The sequence below is a fragment of the Brassica napus genome, chromosome A6 (assembly GCF_020379485.1).
Source record: "Brassica napus cultivar Da-Ae chromosome A6, Da-Ae, whole genome shotgun sequence".
Lineage (NCBI taxonomy): Eukaryota > Viridiplantae > Streptophyta > Magnoliopsida > Brassicales > Brassicaceae > Brassica > Brassica napus.
Window position 1 is genome coordinate 7,096,987 of NC_063439.1, and position 17,607 is coordinate 7,114,593.

At 38.1% G+C, this 17,607-nt stretch overlaps 1 protein-coding gene and 1 pseudogene across 1 annotated transcript; one reads left to right on the plus strand and one right to left on the minus strand.

Annotated features, from left to right (window-relative positions):
* The first annotated feature begins 200 nt into the window (after nucleotides 1–200).
* Nucleotides 201–4,638, plus strand: LOC125610234 (histone-lysine N-methyltransferase, H3 lysine-9 specific SUVH7-like). The gene is made up of 2 exons (XM_048782413.1): nucleotides 201–1,410; nucleotides 2,160–4,638. The coding sequence occupies exon 2, from the start codon at nucleotides 2,174–2,176 to the stop codon at nucleotides 4,421–4,423; it is 2,250 nt and encodes a 749-aa protein (XP_048638370.1). The 5' UTR covers nucleotides 201–1,410; nucleotides 2,160–2,173; the 3' UTR covers nucleotides 4,424–4,638.
* Nucleotides 4,639–15,669: 11,031 nt separating this feature from the next.
* LOC125610236 lies at nucleotides 15,670–17,263 on the minus strand (annotated as a pseudogene).
* Nucleotides 17,264–17,607: the final 344 nt, after the last annotated feature.

Here is a 17,607-nt window from a genome sequence, read left to right on the forward strand (position 1 = left end):
AATTATAATACACACTTATTTTTATCAAATCTTTATTATTCAAAATTATTAATTGTCATATATACGTTAACCACATTAGGTAATTCCGTAATCTTATTTAAGGAAATAATGAAGCACATTAATAATGTATTTATTGTGATTTGATAAAAAGCTTATTATATATTTAGATGGACCAACATATTTGTCTAAGGATTCTAAAAATCATTCTAATGATGACACGTGGTTACAAAAAATGTTGCAATGCTTCTCAAATAATATATAAAGGATATTATGTACTGGTTGTATTTTTCTAGAATGATTCATCTAATTGATTATTGTTATGTTAATTTTGTTTTTCGACATGCTTTGTTTCTCTTTATCAACGAAGAAAGAAAAAAACAAATTCTTGTTGTGTTCTTGGCAAATTATTATCCATTATCTATCTCTCCAGCAATATGCGAGTGTCAGTTTTACATTTGAAGCTGTTGGAAATTTTATTCTAAAATTTGTTGTATATACATATCAGATTTCAGAATATATATATCTCTAGTATACAACTTGTGCGTAAAAATGTGTATGGTTCGTGTAATGGCTTTCTTAAATAATTAACTAAGAATATGAGAGATCCTTCGAGATCAAAAAAATATTATTAGGTTTGAGTGTATGTGTAACGTTAAAAACAATACTGTAATTGTATGTGTACAAACTCATGACTATGAAGAAAAAAGAATTGTAAATAGGTGCTTCAGATTATAGTACTGTGCCACAAACTACTGCTTGGGATATTGACTTTTTCCATTATTCATGTTCTACGTTTCTATCTAAACGTTATTGCGTATAATGAATTTGCTAGATATGATACTATACTAGTAATAACAACAAATTTCTCAAACATGTATGTGAAACAGATTTTTTTTTAATTCAATGACTCAAAACAAAAGAACAGTCAGAAGTTTGGTAATTTTTTGAAAGTTTATCTCAAAACCATTCAGATTTTGAAAGTTATATATAGATATATGTTATATTATTCTTATTTAAAATGGAAGAAAAAGATTTTTTATGTTCAAGTCAAAAAGTTTTAAGGCAAAACTGGTAATACCATTAATGGCTATTATTAGATTCAATGAATAATACAAAAAAAATCTAAGGTTGTTTATGAGTCAAAATCTTAGACGGTTAAGATGAATTAAGCTAGATCTAAAGGCTCTTATTCTTCTTGTAGACAACACCCTATCATGTTGAAATCCTTTTAAATAGAGGCTCTCTCTTGTGCAGTTCTTCACTACCAACTATCAATAATCAGTATACTATTTGTTACTTCAGCATATTCTATCAGTATAGTTTTTCCTGTTTCTCCATTCACCGATCTCTCTTGTTTCTTCTTTTCTTTTGAAAGCTGGGCTACTTCTCATTATTTCTTGTCTTTCAAAGGTACGTGTTAATATATAGTTCAATGTTGAACTTGTTATAGAATTTACATATCTCTTTTGTTTATTTTATGTGTATTTATTTTTGGTGATGTTATCATTGAGACTATATTTTGTAAGATACGATTAAATTCAATTTTCAGATTAATTTTTTCTTATCACTATATTTTAGTTTTAATAATCATCCTACCATTGACTATATATCCTTTATTTTTTAAGAAAATAAAAAGCAAAATGAAAGGACTATCGTTAATACATTGGTGTTCACTATAACTCAGATCTGAATATGTTGGTATGTAGTTTAGTTATTATGCGGTTCAAATATTGTGAAGATAAGACCGAACATGGAACTTGTTCTGTTTTTTCAGGTAGACCCTAACGATCATTTTCTAGTCTTTTATTCTTGAAGTTTTGAGATTGTAAAGAATAATAAGATTTGATTAAAAAAATAAGAAAAAAATAAGATTTTTTTTTGAAAAATATTGCTTTTTTATAAGAAAAAATAAGTTTATTGAAATTGTATTTTTCTCAATAAGTAAATTTGACGTTTGTGTTATGATTTTATATATGTACTGCTATTTGTTTTGATAATATTTTCTCTAAGCATTTATCACTTAGATTAGAACAAAAATGAGATTTAGTGGTTGTTTTAGTCTTAGATATGATTCACGATTGACTTCAAAATATTAATAGTTATAGTTATGTGGTTGTTTAATGATTATGTACTTTTGATCATTTTTTTTCTTAATGCAGGACATATTTTTACAATGGATGAGTCTACTCCAATCGAAGCTACACCATTCAGCTATCTAATTCCGAGCTTTGCTGACGATGATAACCATCACATGGAGAACATCCCATCACCAACTTCTCAAGTGGTTACACCACTTCAAACTGTTGATGACGAGACCTCTTACACAACACCACCTCCCATTCTTCAAGCCTCACCGCTTCAGCCTGCTAATGAGGAAAACTACAACACACCAACACCCTATCAACCTCTATTACTGGCCACACCACTCAGCTTCATTTCACCATCTGATGAATCCAACACTGCTGCTGTCAATCCCAACATGGGTCCTATCAAAAGAGGACGAGGCCGACCAAAAGGTTCAAAGAATTCAAAGCCGTCCAAGAAGAAGATGGAAACCTCTCATCCCAACAATGAAGTGGTTGTATCTGGTCACAATGATGAAACTCACAACACATCATTCTCCCCTCATCCTCCTCTAATGGCCACAGATCTTCAAGCTATTGTACCATACGATGACTCCAACCACGACTCTTTGGCTGATGATGATGCTGCTCCGAGTAGTGATCCTCTTAAAAGAGGACGGGGCCGACCAAAGGGTTCGAAGAGCGCCAAGACGCCTGTGAAGAAGCTGAAACCCCATAATCCCGACGACAAAATATTTTGTCCCAGTTTTGACTCGATGATAACCGAAGAGGAGAAAGAAAATGGGAATGAAGATCTGGTGGACTCCGTTCGGATGCGTTTCAACGCCGTTTGTCGTCGCTTAGGCCACATAAGCTGCGAGAAAGCTGTGGTCACAACTGCCTTCAGTAGGTTTACCAATATGGGTGTCAGAACTAACAAGAAGAAGAGAATCGGTCCGGTTCCGGGGGTACAACCAGGAGATATATTCTACTTCTGGGGAGAGATGTGTTTGGTTGGACTTCACACTCAGATGCCTGCTGGTATCGACTATCTACTAGCGAAAGATGGTGAAGCAGAAGGCTTAACAACAAGTGTCGTTACATCAGTAGGACACTACAACGACAAAACGGACGAGCTTCATACTTTGGTATACACCGGGCAAGGAGGAACGTGTAAGGATGGTAAACCTAGAAATCAAGACCTTACAAGAGGAAACCTAGCGTTGGTCACAAGTCAGAAAAGAGGAAATGAAGTTAGAGTGATTAGAGGTGTAGAGGATCCGGGCGATAAAAAAGGGAAAGTATATATCTACGATGGTCTCTATGTGGTAACCCATTATTGGATAGAGAAAGGGACCACCGGCTTTGATGAATTCAAGTTTAATCTCGTGAGAAAACAAGACCAGCCTTCTGGTTTCGCCACGTGGAAGTTAGCTGAAGAATTGATGAAGTGTGGTTCGAGTAATCGGTCGAGGAAGGGTTTTGTGTTTGAAGATATTTCTCTTGGATTGGAGGCGTTGCCAGTTCCGATCGTGAACGAGATCGATGAGAACGACAAGGAGTGGCCTCTAGACTTCGACTACAGAGCCTCTTCGGAAAGTTTGAGTATGATGATCGTTCTGAACCATCAATCTACTGGATGCAACAACACTTGTCAAGGTGGTCAGTCATGTGGAGATCCGACATGTCTTTGTATTCAAAGAAATGGCGGCGAGTTACCGTATGATAACCGCATTTTACTATATCGTAAACCGATGATTTACGAATGTGGCGAATCCTGTTCTTGCCCCGCGGACTGCAAGAACAGGCTATCTCAAAGCGGTTTGAAACTCCGGTTGGAAGTGTTCAAGACGGAGAGCTGCGGTTGGGGGTTACGTTCGTGGGAGCCCATACGAGCCGGGACTTTTATCTGCGAGTTGGTTGGCACAGCTAAGAGAAGAGATGAGATTGAAGAAGACGACGAGTACGTCTTCGACACCTCTCGAGTTTACAAAAGGTTTAGGTGGAACTACGAACCGGAACTTGTGGGTGAAGACTGTTGGGACGAAGTCTCTGAAGTTTATAAACTTCGGTCGGAAATATTGGTCAGTGCCAGAGCTTTTGGTAACGTTAGTCGGTTCATGAACCATAGCTGCTTGGCTAACGTTATGTGGCAGCCTGTTGAGTTTGAAAAGGATGGCCAACCTTTGGTTCGTATTGCCTTTTTTGCAAAGAGACATATACCTCCGTTGACAGAGTTGAGATACGATTATGGAATGTCTTATGATACTGGAGAGGTTGATGAAGGTGGAAGCAGGGTTTTTACAGGTAAAAGGGCTTGCTTGTGTGGTTCGGAAAATTGTCGTGGTTCTTTTGAGTGAGGTTGAACATTTTTATTATTATTGTTGTTGTCTTTTTATCTGTTGTTTTGATTATTGTGGTCTTGTGTTTCCTTTTAATCCTTAAGAATAAAAAACTTACTTAAGTTTTTAATCATAGTGTATGTTATTTCATTATCTGTTAGATTTGTATCATAAGAAATCCAAATCATGTTTAAGTTAAACCAATTAATTTAAGTCATTTCTAGTCTTTTATCCTTCAAGTTTTGAGATTGAAAAGAAAAATAAGACTTGATAAAAAGATAAAATAAGAAAAAAAAAGATCTTTTAAGAAAAATAGACGATAGAAAAGACAAAATAAGAAGAAACAAAATTTTTTTTCAGAAAAATATTATTTCGCAAAAAAGAAGTTTATTGAAATTGTAATTTTCTCAAAAAAAAGTAAATTTGATGTTTGTGTTATGATTTTATATATGTAGTGCTATTTGTTTTGATAATATTTTGTCTAAGCATTTATCACTGAGATTAGAATAAAAAAGAGATTTAGTGGTTGTTTTAGTTTTAGATATGATTCACGATTGACTTCAGAACATTAATAGTTATAGTATATGGAAGGTTAATTAGTTGATTTTTTATATTATAATCTTGTGTTTTTCTCAAGCTAACAATTAAACTCGTCATGTCTTGAACTTCTCGAGTTTACAAAAAATTTAGGTGGAACTATGAACCCGAACTTGTGGTTGAAGACTGTTGGGACGAAGCCTCTTAAGTTTATAAACTTCGGTCGGAAATCTTAGTCAGTGCGAGAGTGATTGCTAATATTAGTCGGTTATGAACCATAGCTGCTCGGCTAACGTTATGTGGCAGCCTGTTGAGTTTGAAAAGGATGGCCAACCTTTGGTTCGTATTGTGTTTTTGCAAAGTGGCATATACCTCCCTTGGCAGAGTTGAGGTATGATTATGGAATGTCTTATGATAATGGAGATGTTGATGAAGATGGAAGCATGGGTTTTAGAGGTAAGAGGATTTGCTTATGTGGTTCGGAAAACTATCGTGGTTCTTTTGAGTGAGGTTGGATTTCTTATTATTATTGTTGTTGTCTTTTCTTTTTTGTTGTTGTTTTGATTATTATGGTCTTGTGTTTCCTCTTAATCATTAAGAATAAAAAATTTATTTAAGTATTTAATCATATTGTTTACTTACGTTATTTCATTAACAGTTAGATTTGTATCATAAGAAATCCAAATCATTTTTAAGTTAAGCCAATTAATATAAGTCATTTCTAGTCTTTTATTCTTCGAGCTTTGAGATTGAAAAGAAAAATAGGACTTGATAAAAAAAAGACAAAATAAAAAAAAAATAAGATTTTTTATAGAAAAATTGACTTGATAAAAAGACAGAATAACAAAGAACAAAATAAGATTTTTTTAGAAAAATATTTTTTTATAATAAAAAAAAGAAGATTATTGAAATTGTAATATTCTAAAAAAGTAAATTTGATGTTTGGTTTATAATTTTATATATGTAGTGCTATTTGTTTTTATAATATTTCATTAAGCATTTATCATTGAGATTAGAATCAAAAGAGATTTGGTGGTTAATTAAGTCTTAGATATGATTCACGACTCACTTCAGAACATTAATAGCAATATTTTTAAAACCATACCGGATACCGACTCGGTAAAGCTACTGGTTAAGTGGTTGGACCCGTGTAACCGGTCGAACCGGGTTTTCTATTTAAAAATAAGTAAATCTAAATAATCATATATTTATAAAATGTAGTTCTACATATAATATGTTCTATGTTCTCTTTTATTAATTAGATAATAAACAATAACCATAAGTATATTTATATATACAAGTGAATACTATATCAACTAAAATTGATAACAAAAAAACAAATGAGTGACTGTTTAAATTACATATTTATTTATTTTTACAACTAATTCTCTTAAATTATATGAATATAGCAAAATGAGAATAAAATATGAGAGTCAAAAATAGATTTTTTAAACTTAAAATAGAATCAAGCGAAAGCCAATTAAATAGTAAAAATTAAACATTAATTATGAAATATTAAATTTTAATAAAAATTGAAAATACATTAATTATATGTTGATTTATGTAGAACCGTGTTTTGAAGTTGAATATGATCACCGAATTTACCGGGTTTTAGCCGGTTTCACGGGTTTTTCTCAAATCCGGGGTTTAAACGAACCGAACTCGGCTTCTTTAACGAGTCACAGTAAGACCGGTTCGACCGGCCGGTCCAGTTTTCAAAACCTTGGTTAATAGTTATAGTTATATGCAAGGTTAATTAGTGATTTTTTTTATATGATAGTCTTGTGTTTTTCTCAAGCTAACAATTCAAAAAAACTTGTTATGTCATGTAACTCTCGAGTTTACAAAAACTTTAGGTGTAACTATGAACCGGAACTTGTGGGTGAAGACTGTGGGATGAAGTCTCTGAAGTTTATACACTTCGGTCGGAAATCTTGGTCGGTGCGAGATTGATTGGTAACATTAGTCGGTTCATGAACCATAGCTGCTCGGCTAACGTTATGTGGCAGACTGTTGAGTTTGAAAAGGATGGTCAACCTTCAGTTTGTATGGCATTTTTTGGAAAGAGACATATGCTTCTGTTGACAGAGTTGAGGTATGATTATGGAATGTCTTATGATACTTGAGAGGTTGATGAAGATGGAAGAATGGTTGTTAGAGGTATAAAGGGTTTGCTTATGTGGTTCGGTAAACTGTCATGGTTCTTTTGAGTGAGGTTGAATTTCTTATTATTATTGTTGTTGTCTTTTGCTTTTTTGTTGTTGTTTTGATGATTATGGTCTTTTGTTTCCTTTTTATCATTAAGAATAAAAAACTTATTTAAGTATTTAATCATATTGTTTACTTATGTTATTTCATTATCAGTTAGATTTGTACCATAAGAAATCCAAATCATGTTTAAGTTAAGCCAATTAATATAAGTCATTTCTAGTCTTTTATTCTTCGGGTTCTTAGATTGAAAAGAAAAATAGGACCTGATAAAATAGATAATATAAGAAGAAAATAATATTTTTTATAGAAAAATAGACCTGATGAAAAAGACAAAATAAGAAGAAAAGATAAGATTTGTTTTTAGAAAAATATTTTTAATATAAAAGAAGATTATTGAAATTGTAATTTTCTAAAAACGTAAATTTGATGTTTGTGTTATAATGTTATGTAGTGCTATTTGTTTTGATAATATTTCTCTAAGCATTTATCGCTGAGATTAGAATAAAAGGGAGATTTAGTGGTTGTTTTAGTCTTAGATATGATTCACGATTGACTTTAGAACATTAATGGTTATAGTTATATGCAAGGTTAATTAGTTGATTTTTTATAGGATAGTCTTGTGTTTTTCTCAAGCTAACAACTAAAAAAAACTCGCTATGTCATGTACTTCTCGTGTTTACAAAAACTTTAGGAGGAACTATGAACCGGAAGTTGTGGGTGAAGACTGTTGGGACGAAGTCTCTGAAGTTTATAAACTTAGGTCGGAAATCTTTGTCAGTGCGAGATCAATTGGTAACGTTAGACGGTTCATGAACCATAGCTGCTCGGCTAACGCTATGTGGCAGCCTGTTGAGTTTGAAAAGGATGGCCTACCTTCGGTTCGTATTGCGTTTTTTGCAAAGAGGCATATACCTCTGTTGACAGAGTTGAGGTATGATTATGGAATGTCTTATGATACTGGAGAGGTTGATGAAGATGGAAGCAGGGCTTTTAGAGGTAAAAGGGTTTGCTTATGTGGTTTGGAAAAATGTCATGGTTCTTTTGAGTGAGGTTGAATTTCTTATTATTATTGTTGTCGTATTTTTTTTTTTGTTGTGGTTTTGATTATTATGGTCGTGTGTTTCCTTTTAATCATTAAGAATAAAAAAGTATTTAAATATTTTATCATATTTTTTACTTATGTTATTTCATTATCAGTTAGATTTATATCATAAAAAATCTAAATCATGTTTAAGTTAAGCCAATTAATATAAGTCATTTCTAGTTTTTTATTTTTCAAGTTTTGAGATTGAAAAGGAAAATAGGACTTGATAATAAATAGACAAAATGAGAAAAAAAATTTTGTATAGAAAAAGTAGACTTGATAAAAAGACAAAATAAGAAAAGAATAAGATTTTTTGTGGGAATTGTTTTTATATATAAGAGAAGTTTATTGAAATTGTAATTTTCTCAAAAATTAAATTTGATGTTTGTGTTATGATTTTATATATGTAGTGTTATTTGTTTTGATAATATTTTTTCTAAGCATTTAGCACTGAGATTAGAATAAAAATGAGATTTAGTGGTTGTTTTAGTCTTAGATATGATTACGATTGACTTCAGAACATTAATAGTCATAGTTATGTGATTGTTTAATGATTATGAACTTTTGATCATTATTTTTTTCTTAATGCAGTATTTACTTTTGCAGTTGATGGGTCTACTCCAATCGAAGCTACACCATTCAGCTATCTAATCCCGAGCTTTGCTGACGATGATAACCATCAGATGGAGAACATCTCATCACCAACTTCTCAAGTGGTACACCACTCCAAAGTCCAAACCGTTGTATGAGATCCCTTACACAACAACACCTCCCATTTCTCAAGCCTCACCGCTTCAACCTGCTAATGACGAAAACTACAACACACCAACACCCTCTCACCCAGGGGCGAATCTAGAAAAGTTTTTAATTGGGGCACCAAATTATAAACACCAAAAAATATTTTTGATGGGGGCACTTTTACATTTTTCTTCACTAAACTAATGATATTTAATAAATTAAATTAAACTATCAAAGAAAATAATAAAAATCAGTAGGGGGTACGTGACCCCGTACGGCCGTACTTCCATCCGCCCCTGCTCTCACCTATATTAATAGCCACACCACTTAGTTTTTTTTCACCATCTGATGAATCCAACACTGTTGATGTCGATCCCAGCATAGGTCCCATCAAAAGAGGGCGAGGCCGACGTAATGGAATGTCTTATGATACTGGAGAGGTTGATGAGGATCAAAACATGATTTTTAGAGGTAAAAGGGTTTGCTTATGTAGTTTGGGTCTCTGTCATGGTTCTTTTGAGTGATGTTGAACTTTTTATCATTATTGTTGTTGTTTTTTCTGTTGTTTTGATTATTATGGTCTTGTGTTTCTTTTTAATTTATTAATAATAATTAAAAAAAACTTATTTAAGTTTTTAAACATATTGTTTACTTATGTTATTTCATTATCAGTTAGATTTATATCATAAGAAATTCAAATCATGTTTAAGTTAATCCAATAGATGTATATTTTGTTGTGTCTCAATAAAAAGATGGATATTTTATTTTTAATTAAAGAGAAAAGTACTTGTACTATTATTTCATTATTGGTTCCTGTGTTGTTGTGATGGTTTTGGTTCAGAAAGGTATTTATTTGGGATTTGGTGTTACGTTTCAAGATGAGTTCTTCATCGAAGACTTTGATGCTGCTCCATTTGTACGACATGACATTTCGTGAATGAGACAGGAAAAGTAATGAGATAGATATCTTTCTGTAACCTCACCGAGAGATTAGAGATAGATGTTAATCAAGACTAGAAGGTGAGCTTTTAAGGAAGAAGTGCGTCACCTTGGAGTACAAGATCCTTAAGGATGATGAAGGGATGATGATAATGGAGTAAGAGAGAGAAAGAGATGAGAGGAAATGTTATTTTGGATTGATACCTTCTTAAGAAAATGACAAAGAGTACTTAAAGGGAAATGCTGGCAAGGTCTAACACGTGACCAGTAAACCGGTATGCAAACCGGGAATCTTATGAAAATAGTAAAAGAGCCGTTAAGAGATAAGATCAGAGGAATATGCTGTCACAATACCTCCTGCTTGAAATCATCCTTGTCCTCAAGGATGGAATTGAGGATGCTTGGCGATGAAGTCTTTGTAGAATTCCCAAGTGGCCTGTTCAGGAGTCTCACCCTTCCATTGGACTAGGACCTTAGTGACAGCAGCATTACGACGCTTAGCCATCTTAGTTTCCAAAATCTGCTCCGGTTCCTTAGAAGTGCCAAGATCAACATAGAATTGAGGAAGACCTGATGAAGCAGCTTGAGGGTTTGGGCACAGCTTCAGCTGGCTCACATGGAATACGTTGTGAATGGCTGCGCCCGCGGGTAAATCCAGTCGATAAGCAGCAGACCCGACAGTGTCTAGAACACGGAAAGGACCATAGTAGCGAGGAGATAGTTTGTGTGGTACCTTCCTGTTCTTAAGTGAGTTCTGCCTCTAGGGTTGAAGCTTCAGGTAAACATAGCTACCCACTGTGAAGGACCGTGGAGAGCGATGAGAATCAGCAGCTTGCTTGTTTCTGTTCTGAGCGCGCAGCAAGTGAAACTTCAACATAGAGATGACCTCTTCGCGTTTTTGTAGGCTCCGATCAACCAAAGCAGATTTGCTTTCACCTGGAAGGTATGGAAGATGAGTAGGAGGAGGTTGACCGTAGACTATTTCGAATGGTGTGCTCCTGATGGCAGAGTGGTATGTTGTGTTGTACCACCATTCAGCAAGAGGGAGCCATTTGCTCCATGTTTGCGGAGTCTCAGCGGTCATACATCTTAGGTAAGTCTCCAAGGTCTTATTAGTTACCTCTGTCTGCCCGTCAGTTTGAGGATGGTAGGCAGTAGAGTAACTTAGATCAACCCCATGGACCCGGAAGAGCTCTTTCCAAACGTCACTGAGGAATGTAAGATCGCGATCGCTGATTATGTCTTTAGGGAGGCCGTGAAGCTTGAACACATTGTCTAGATAGGCTTGTGCAACTTCAATAGCAGTGTAGGGGTGGGAGAGTGCTAGGAAGTGAGCCTGTTTGCTCAACCTATCAATAACCACCAATATACAGTGTTTGCCAGCAGACTGTGGGAGACCTTCAATGAAGTCTAAGCTGACTGACTCCCAGACACCGTTAGGGATTGGTAATGGATTCAGTAGACCCGGCTTGGCCACATTCTCATACTTGTTCTTCTGACAGACATCGCAATTGCGCACATAGTTCTGCACCTCGAGGCTCATTTTTGACCAAAAGAAGAGTGATTTGATCCTGTGGAGGGTTGCATCTCTGCCTGAGTGTCCTCCTATAGCCGAGTCGTGGAGCCAACGGAAGATGTGTGTTTTTATGTTCACATCGTTCCCCACGACGAGTTTTCCCTTGCGTCTTAGTTCGTCGTTGATGAAGGTGTAAGAAGGGTGGGATTTAGGGTCAGCTTGCAGCTCAGATATGATCTTGCGTAGCTTAGGATCACTCTGCCAGAGCAAACGCAGAGAGTCGTAGAAGCCTTGGTGCGCTTGAGACAACGTCATGTGTAGCAGTTGCGAACCAGAAACCCTTGAGAGAGCATCTGCAGCCACGTTTTCTTTTCCCAACTTGTATTGGATCTCAAAGTCGTACCCCATCAGCTTAGAGAGCCACATGTGTTGAAATGGTGTTGTTGCTTTTTGCTCGACCATATACTTGAGGCTCTTTTGATCCGTTTTGATGATAAAACGTCGATGAGCAAGGTAAGCGCTCCAAGCTTGGACTGCGTGGACAACAGCCATTAATTCTTTCTCGTAGACAGAGAGGGCTTGGTTTCTTGGACCCAGAGCTCTGCTGATGAAGCATATGGGGTGGTTGTCCTGCATAAGGACTGCTCCAATTCCAGTGTTGCTAGCATCAGTTTCAACCACAAACGTCTTGTCGAAGTCTGGTAGTGCTAGGACCGGAGATGAGGAAAGCGCAGACTTGAGGTTATCCAGAGCTGTATCAGCTTCGGAGTTCCATAGGAAACCATCTTTCTGCAGCAGAGTAGTGAGAGGACGAGACAAAACGCTATACCCTCGTATGAAGCGTCTGTAGTAGTTAGCAAGGCCGAGGAAACTGCGCAGTTGCTTAACAGAGGTAGGAGTAGGCCATTGCTTGATAGCGGCGATCTTGGAGGGGTCTGTTCTTACTCCTTCAGCTGAAATAAAGTGACCGAGATACTCAATTTCAGTCGCTCCAAAGGTGCACTTAGAAGCTTTGAGGTAGAGCTGTTGATGTCGCAAGATGGAGAACACTTCCTGTAGGTGTTGGAGGTGCGACTCCCAGTCAGGGCTGTAGACCAAAATGTCATCGAAGAAGACCAAAAGGAACTTCCCAGATATGTCTTGGAAAACATGGTTCATCAGAATCTGGAATGTGCATGGAGCATTAGAGAGGCCGAAAGGCATTACCAAATACTCGTAGTGGCCTGCGTGAGATTTGAAGGCAGTCTTGTACACATCACTTGGCGACATCCGTAGTTGATGGAAGCCTGCGCGAAGATCCAGTTTGGTGAAGTATTTCGCTCCACCTAACTCATCCAGGAGATCTTCAAGCAGAGGTATTGGGTATTTATCTTTAACAGTTTGGTTGTTGAGGCCTCTGTAGTCCACACATAGTCTCCATGATCCATCTTTCTTTTTGACTAGGACAATGGGAGAGGCGTACGGGCTAGAGCTGCACTGTATTATACCCTGTTGTAGCATCTCCTTCAGCATTTCATCAATGGCATCTTTTTGCAGAGAAGAGTATCTGTAGGGTCGTAGGTTAACAAGGTTCGAACCGGACTGCAGCGGTATCTGATGATCAAAGCCCTCGCGAAATGGTGGAAGCGCAGTTGGCTCGGAGAACACATCGGAGAAGGATTCCAGTAGTTGTGTCAGAGCTGGATCCTTGGAGAATTCACTCTGTGGCGCTGAGATATGGCAGTAGAGAGACTCTGGTGAGAGCGGAGATGACTCTGCTGCTCGCTCCCGCACTTGTAGCAAAGCTATCTGTGGTTGTTGGAGCATAAGCTTATTCAAGCTGGCTCCTTTGATCAGTATGCAACCCGTTTTTGTAACGCCCCGCAAGTGATGTTGCAGACCGTTGAAAGTGAACTCCATACTGAGGTTCAGGAAGTCCCAGAGGATAGGCCCAAGAGTGGATAACCACTGGACTCCAAGTACAAGCTCACAGCAGTCCAAAGGCAGTGTGCGAATCTCCGAGGTAAAGGTGTAGTTTTGAACCGTCCAAGTGAAGTTGCTGCATTTAAAATTTGTCACCAAGTTGTTCCCATTTGCAGCAGCCACAGACATTGGATTTACTGCTTCTAAGCGACAACCCAGCTCGTTGGCAACCTTGATGTCGAGAAAGTTGTGTGTACTGCCTGGGTCAATCAAGATAAAGAGCTTCCTTTTTCCATACTGGCCAACCACTCTCAGGCAGTTGAACGTCGTCGAGCCACTGAGAGCGTTCACTGAAATGGTAGGGGTTGGTTCGGATGTATTCTCCTCGAGGGTTTGGTCTGGGAAGATCTCAGCATCATCTACGTCGACACTCTCAGCGTCATCATCGTCACCGTCCATAACGAAAATCTGAGAGCGTTTGTGCTTGAGTTGGTGCCCTGGTGTGAATGCCTCGTCACAGAACATACACAATCCTTTGGCACGACGCTCCTGCATCTCTTGGTAACTGTATTTTCGGGTGGGTTTGTCGTTGGTGTTTTTGGGGATAAAGGTGGGTTTGTTTGGTGGTGTGGGTAGTATGGGTGTTGTATTCTGAGGTTTAAAGGGTGGGTTTTTGTTTGTTGAGGGATTGAAGGGAGCTCGCTGGTAACGGTTGGGTGTGTGGGCAAGGGCGGTTTCGTGGAGGCAAGCTATTTGTGCTGCTGCAGACACTGTGGTTACTCCGAACTGACGCACATGGAGGGAAAGATGTGGGTTCATGTTCGTCAGGAATATACTGAGAGCGTGAGCCTCAGGGAGAGTGAGTCGAGTTCTAGCGTTCTCGAACTTGTCCAGATAGGTGATGATAGAGTCAGAGCCTTGATGAAGAGCCACCAGATCTGCAAGTGGGTCGTCAAAAAGGGCGTTGAAGCGACTCGATAAAGCTATCACGTAGTCGGTCCAAGAGGGAAAAACCCCAAAGCGCTCCGCCATGAAGTTGCGGTGCCATTGGAGAGCTTTTCCGCGGAGGTGCATCGCAGCAAGTCGGACCTTGAGCTCCGGCGTGGTGCCGTCTAGGTCGAAGAACTGCTCGCAGATACAGATCCAATCGCAGAGGTCTGTACCGTCAAAGGTGGGAAAACCCACTTTTGTTAATCGTCCAGCGAGACCGTTGGTAACTGGGGAAGGAGGAGGGTCTCTGGTCGGCTGTTGCGGAAAACGGAATAGATCCGGTGGGTCTGGGGGTCTGTTGGGCTCGGCGGAGGTGTGGTCCATCATTTGTGAGCCACCAGCGTCGTCGACGGGTCTTTTACCGGCTGATTGGAGCTGCAGGAGGTTCTCAAAGACCAGTCGTTCGAGCCTGTTGTAGCGGTCGTCGAGGGAGTCAGACCGTTGACGAAGCTCAGAAGATTGGCGTTCCTGGTTTGTACGGATCTCTTCGACCAGCTCCAGGAGCGTCTTTTCTTGGTTTCTCGTTTCCACCATGATGAAATCCCTAGGATTCGACTGCTCTGATACCAAAATGAGACAGGAAAAGTAATGAGATAGATATCTTTCCGTAACCTCACCGAGAGATTAGAGATAGATGTTAATCAAGACTAGAAGGTGAGCTTTTAAGGAAGAAGTGCGTCACCTTGGAGTACAAGATCCTTAAGGATGATGAAGGGATGATGATAATGGAGTAAGAGAGAGAAAGAGATGAGAGGAAATGTTATTTTGGATTGATACCTTCTTAAGAAAATGACAAAGAGTACTTAAAGGGAAATGCTGGCAAGGTCTAACACGTGACCAGTAAACCGGTATGCAAACCGGGAATCTTATGAAAATAGTAAAAGAGCCGTTAAGAGATAAGATCAGAGGAATATGCTGTCACAGTGAAGACCCCTCAGATTTTGACGACAATTTGCTTTATGCAGCTCGTGATAGGATTAGGCAGCTCAGATCATTCAAGGTCCTCTCTCTCTCTCTCTCTCTCTCTCTCTCTCTCTCTCTCTCTCTCTCTCTCTCTCTCTCTCTCTCTCTCTTACTCTCTTATGTTTCTTGTTTACCATAATCATCAGACAAAAGATAATGGATGCTTTAACTTCGTAAAGCATAAGATAGAAGGAATATGAGCAGCTTGCAATATGGTTTGGAGATGCAGACATGGGTGTTGATGTGACGAACAGTAAGAAACATGCGACAACATCTCCGGACCCTAAAAACTCAGGGTCAAACCTGCCATTTGCATCAGACGATTGAGACACCTTCTATGCAGGCTTGACTGTCATGTGATGCTTTAAAGTTTGAACAATATGATACCAAGAACCAATCTGTTTCTTCTAATATGAAAAACATTAAATTCTTCTTAATGCCCCTTCTAGTTTCCTTTACTGCTCTAAACAATTGATTTGTTCCACTTAAGACGCAGGGAACAAGCATGTTGATTAGAGGAAGACATCTACAGTTCATTCTTCTGTACAGTAAAACATCCTAATACAGAAAACAATCCAATTGGGGCAAAGTCATCGACTTAGAAAATAACATGACGGCTCTGATTCTAAAGCTAAACACTATCTTGACTTGTCAGCTCTAATTACCAGTATCTGATCCACGTCCAGAGGAGCTGTCACTGTCAGAATCTGCAGAACAAAAAAGAAGATTGATGTGAGTAGTGATGCTGATAAAGGTGTGATAAAAAGAGCTGACACAGAGTTTCAACATTTACCACTAGAGCTAGATCCCGAGTCACTGCTGGAACTGTTAGAACTACTTGATCCACCTGCCTTGTTTTCTTGCCGAACAGGAGAAGAAGACATGCGAATAGCTTTCCCTGGTTAGAAATAATCATTTGTTATTCCTTTGTTGTGTGTAAATAAATACTAATTAATAACATCCGAATTTGGTATGAGCTAGTGACCTAAAACCTTACCTGATTCAGTAACTCTCGATCTTTCGGTGCCAGTTGCCTGAAACAATGATAATGAGCCAAAATCAATAAAGACCTGAAATAAATAACATTTGGCTATGGAAAGAAATCTTTACCGGTTCTTGGATAATGTTGTGAGCAGATTCAGCATCTCTTTCTGAACCAAAACCCTGATCCTCCTCCTTTTTATTGCTCAAGTTCTCCTTATACCCAGTCACAAAACTATAAAGCTCCCAAAGCGTTTGGATGTCAAGACTGTCAATATCCAGCTCAATCTCATCATCCTGTTGAGAGAGCTCTGGATTACTCTTCTTCACAATCTGAACAACTGTCTCTAGTTTATCATAAGGCAAGTCCTGAAGCTCTTCACTGAGTCTCCGTTTCTCATCCATCTTCAGGTCCCTAACATCAACAGGCGCCTCCTCATCTCCTTCAGGCTTCTCGAGGGCAGCAGTGACGATTTCAGGTTCCAACGGTGTTGCCATAGATTCAGAAATCTACAAAGTCCTATCCTCAAGCACCACAGGCCGAAGAGACGGAGGAAGGTGTAGGAGCTGGTAAAGGCTCTACAACACTAGCCGGTTTGATCTCCCGGTGAAGATTATGATACTGCAGTTCGATAGGAACCCATTTCTCCTCAAACATGCTCAACAGAAACTTAGCCATACTATGCACCTCATGCCCAACAGGATTCCAAAAAATCGCATTGTTAAAAGTAAATTAAGTCTACTATCTTCAGCAAAATCCAACGGCGACTCATACAAACCTTCCCCTAGCTTAGCCTTCACTGTACCCAAATCCATAGGCTCCTTAACAATGGTGTGGTAATCATGCAAACCAAACCCTTTAGCATCAACTGGGACATTGAACACCCATCCATCCTCATGCTTCATCAATTGCGTAAGCAAATTGTGACATTTTTTTGAAAATCTGAACCGTACTTTTTTCACCTCCACCTCCTGTAGACATTTCTTAGGGTTTCTCTAGGGTTTTTTTAGCTCGGAGGACTGTGAGGGAGGATCAGAAATTCTCCTCGGAAATAGTGTAGAAGGCCAACTGGAGTTAATTATAGAGTTTACTTTCCTTGTCTGTTGCAAATCATTGGTCTTGTTAGGCTTCTAAAAAGAATATAATTAACACGATGTTTTTGTTTTGCTTTGCGGGTTATCCTCTGAGTTTGTTCTGGTGTTCATCATGCGGTTTGCGGAACCTGAGGGTATTAGTCTTCTTTGGATTTGATACTCTTTCCATTGATGACAAATATTGACATGTTTTTTGATCTCTTGATGAGGAGTTAAATTTTAAAATATTAATTCCATACAATGATT

Coding starts and splice junctions, on each gene's coding strand:
- LOC125610234 (XM_048782413.1), top strand. CDS start 2,174: ATGGATGAGTCTACTCCAATCGAAGCTACACCATTCAGCTATCTAATT.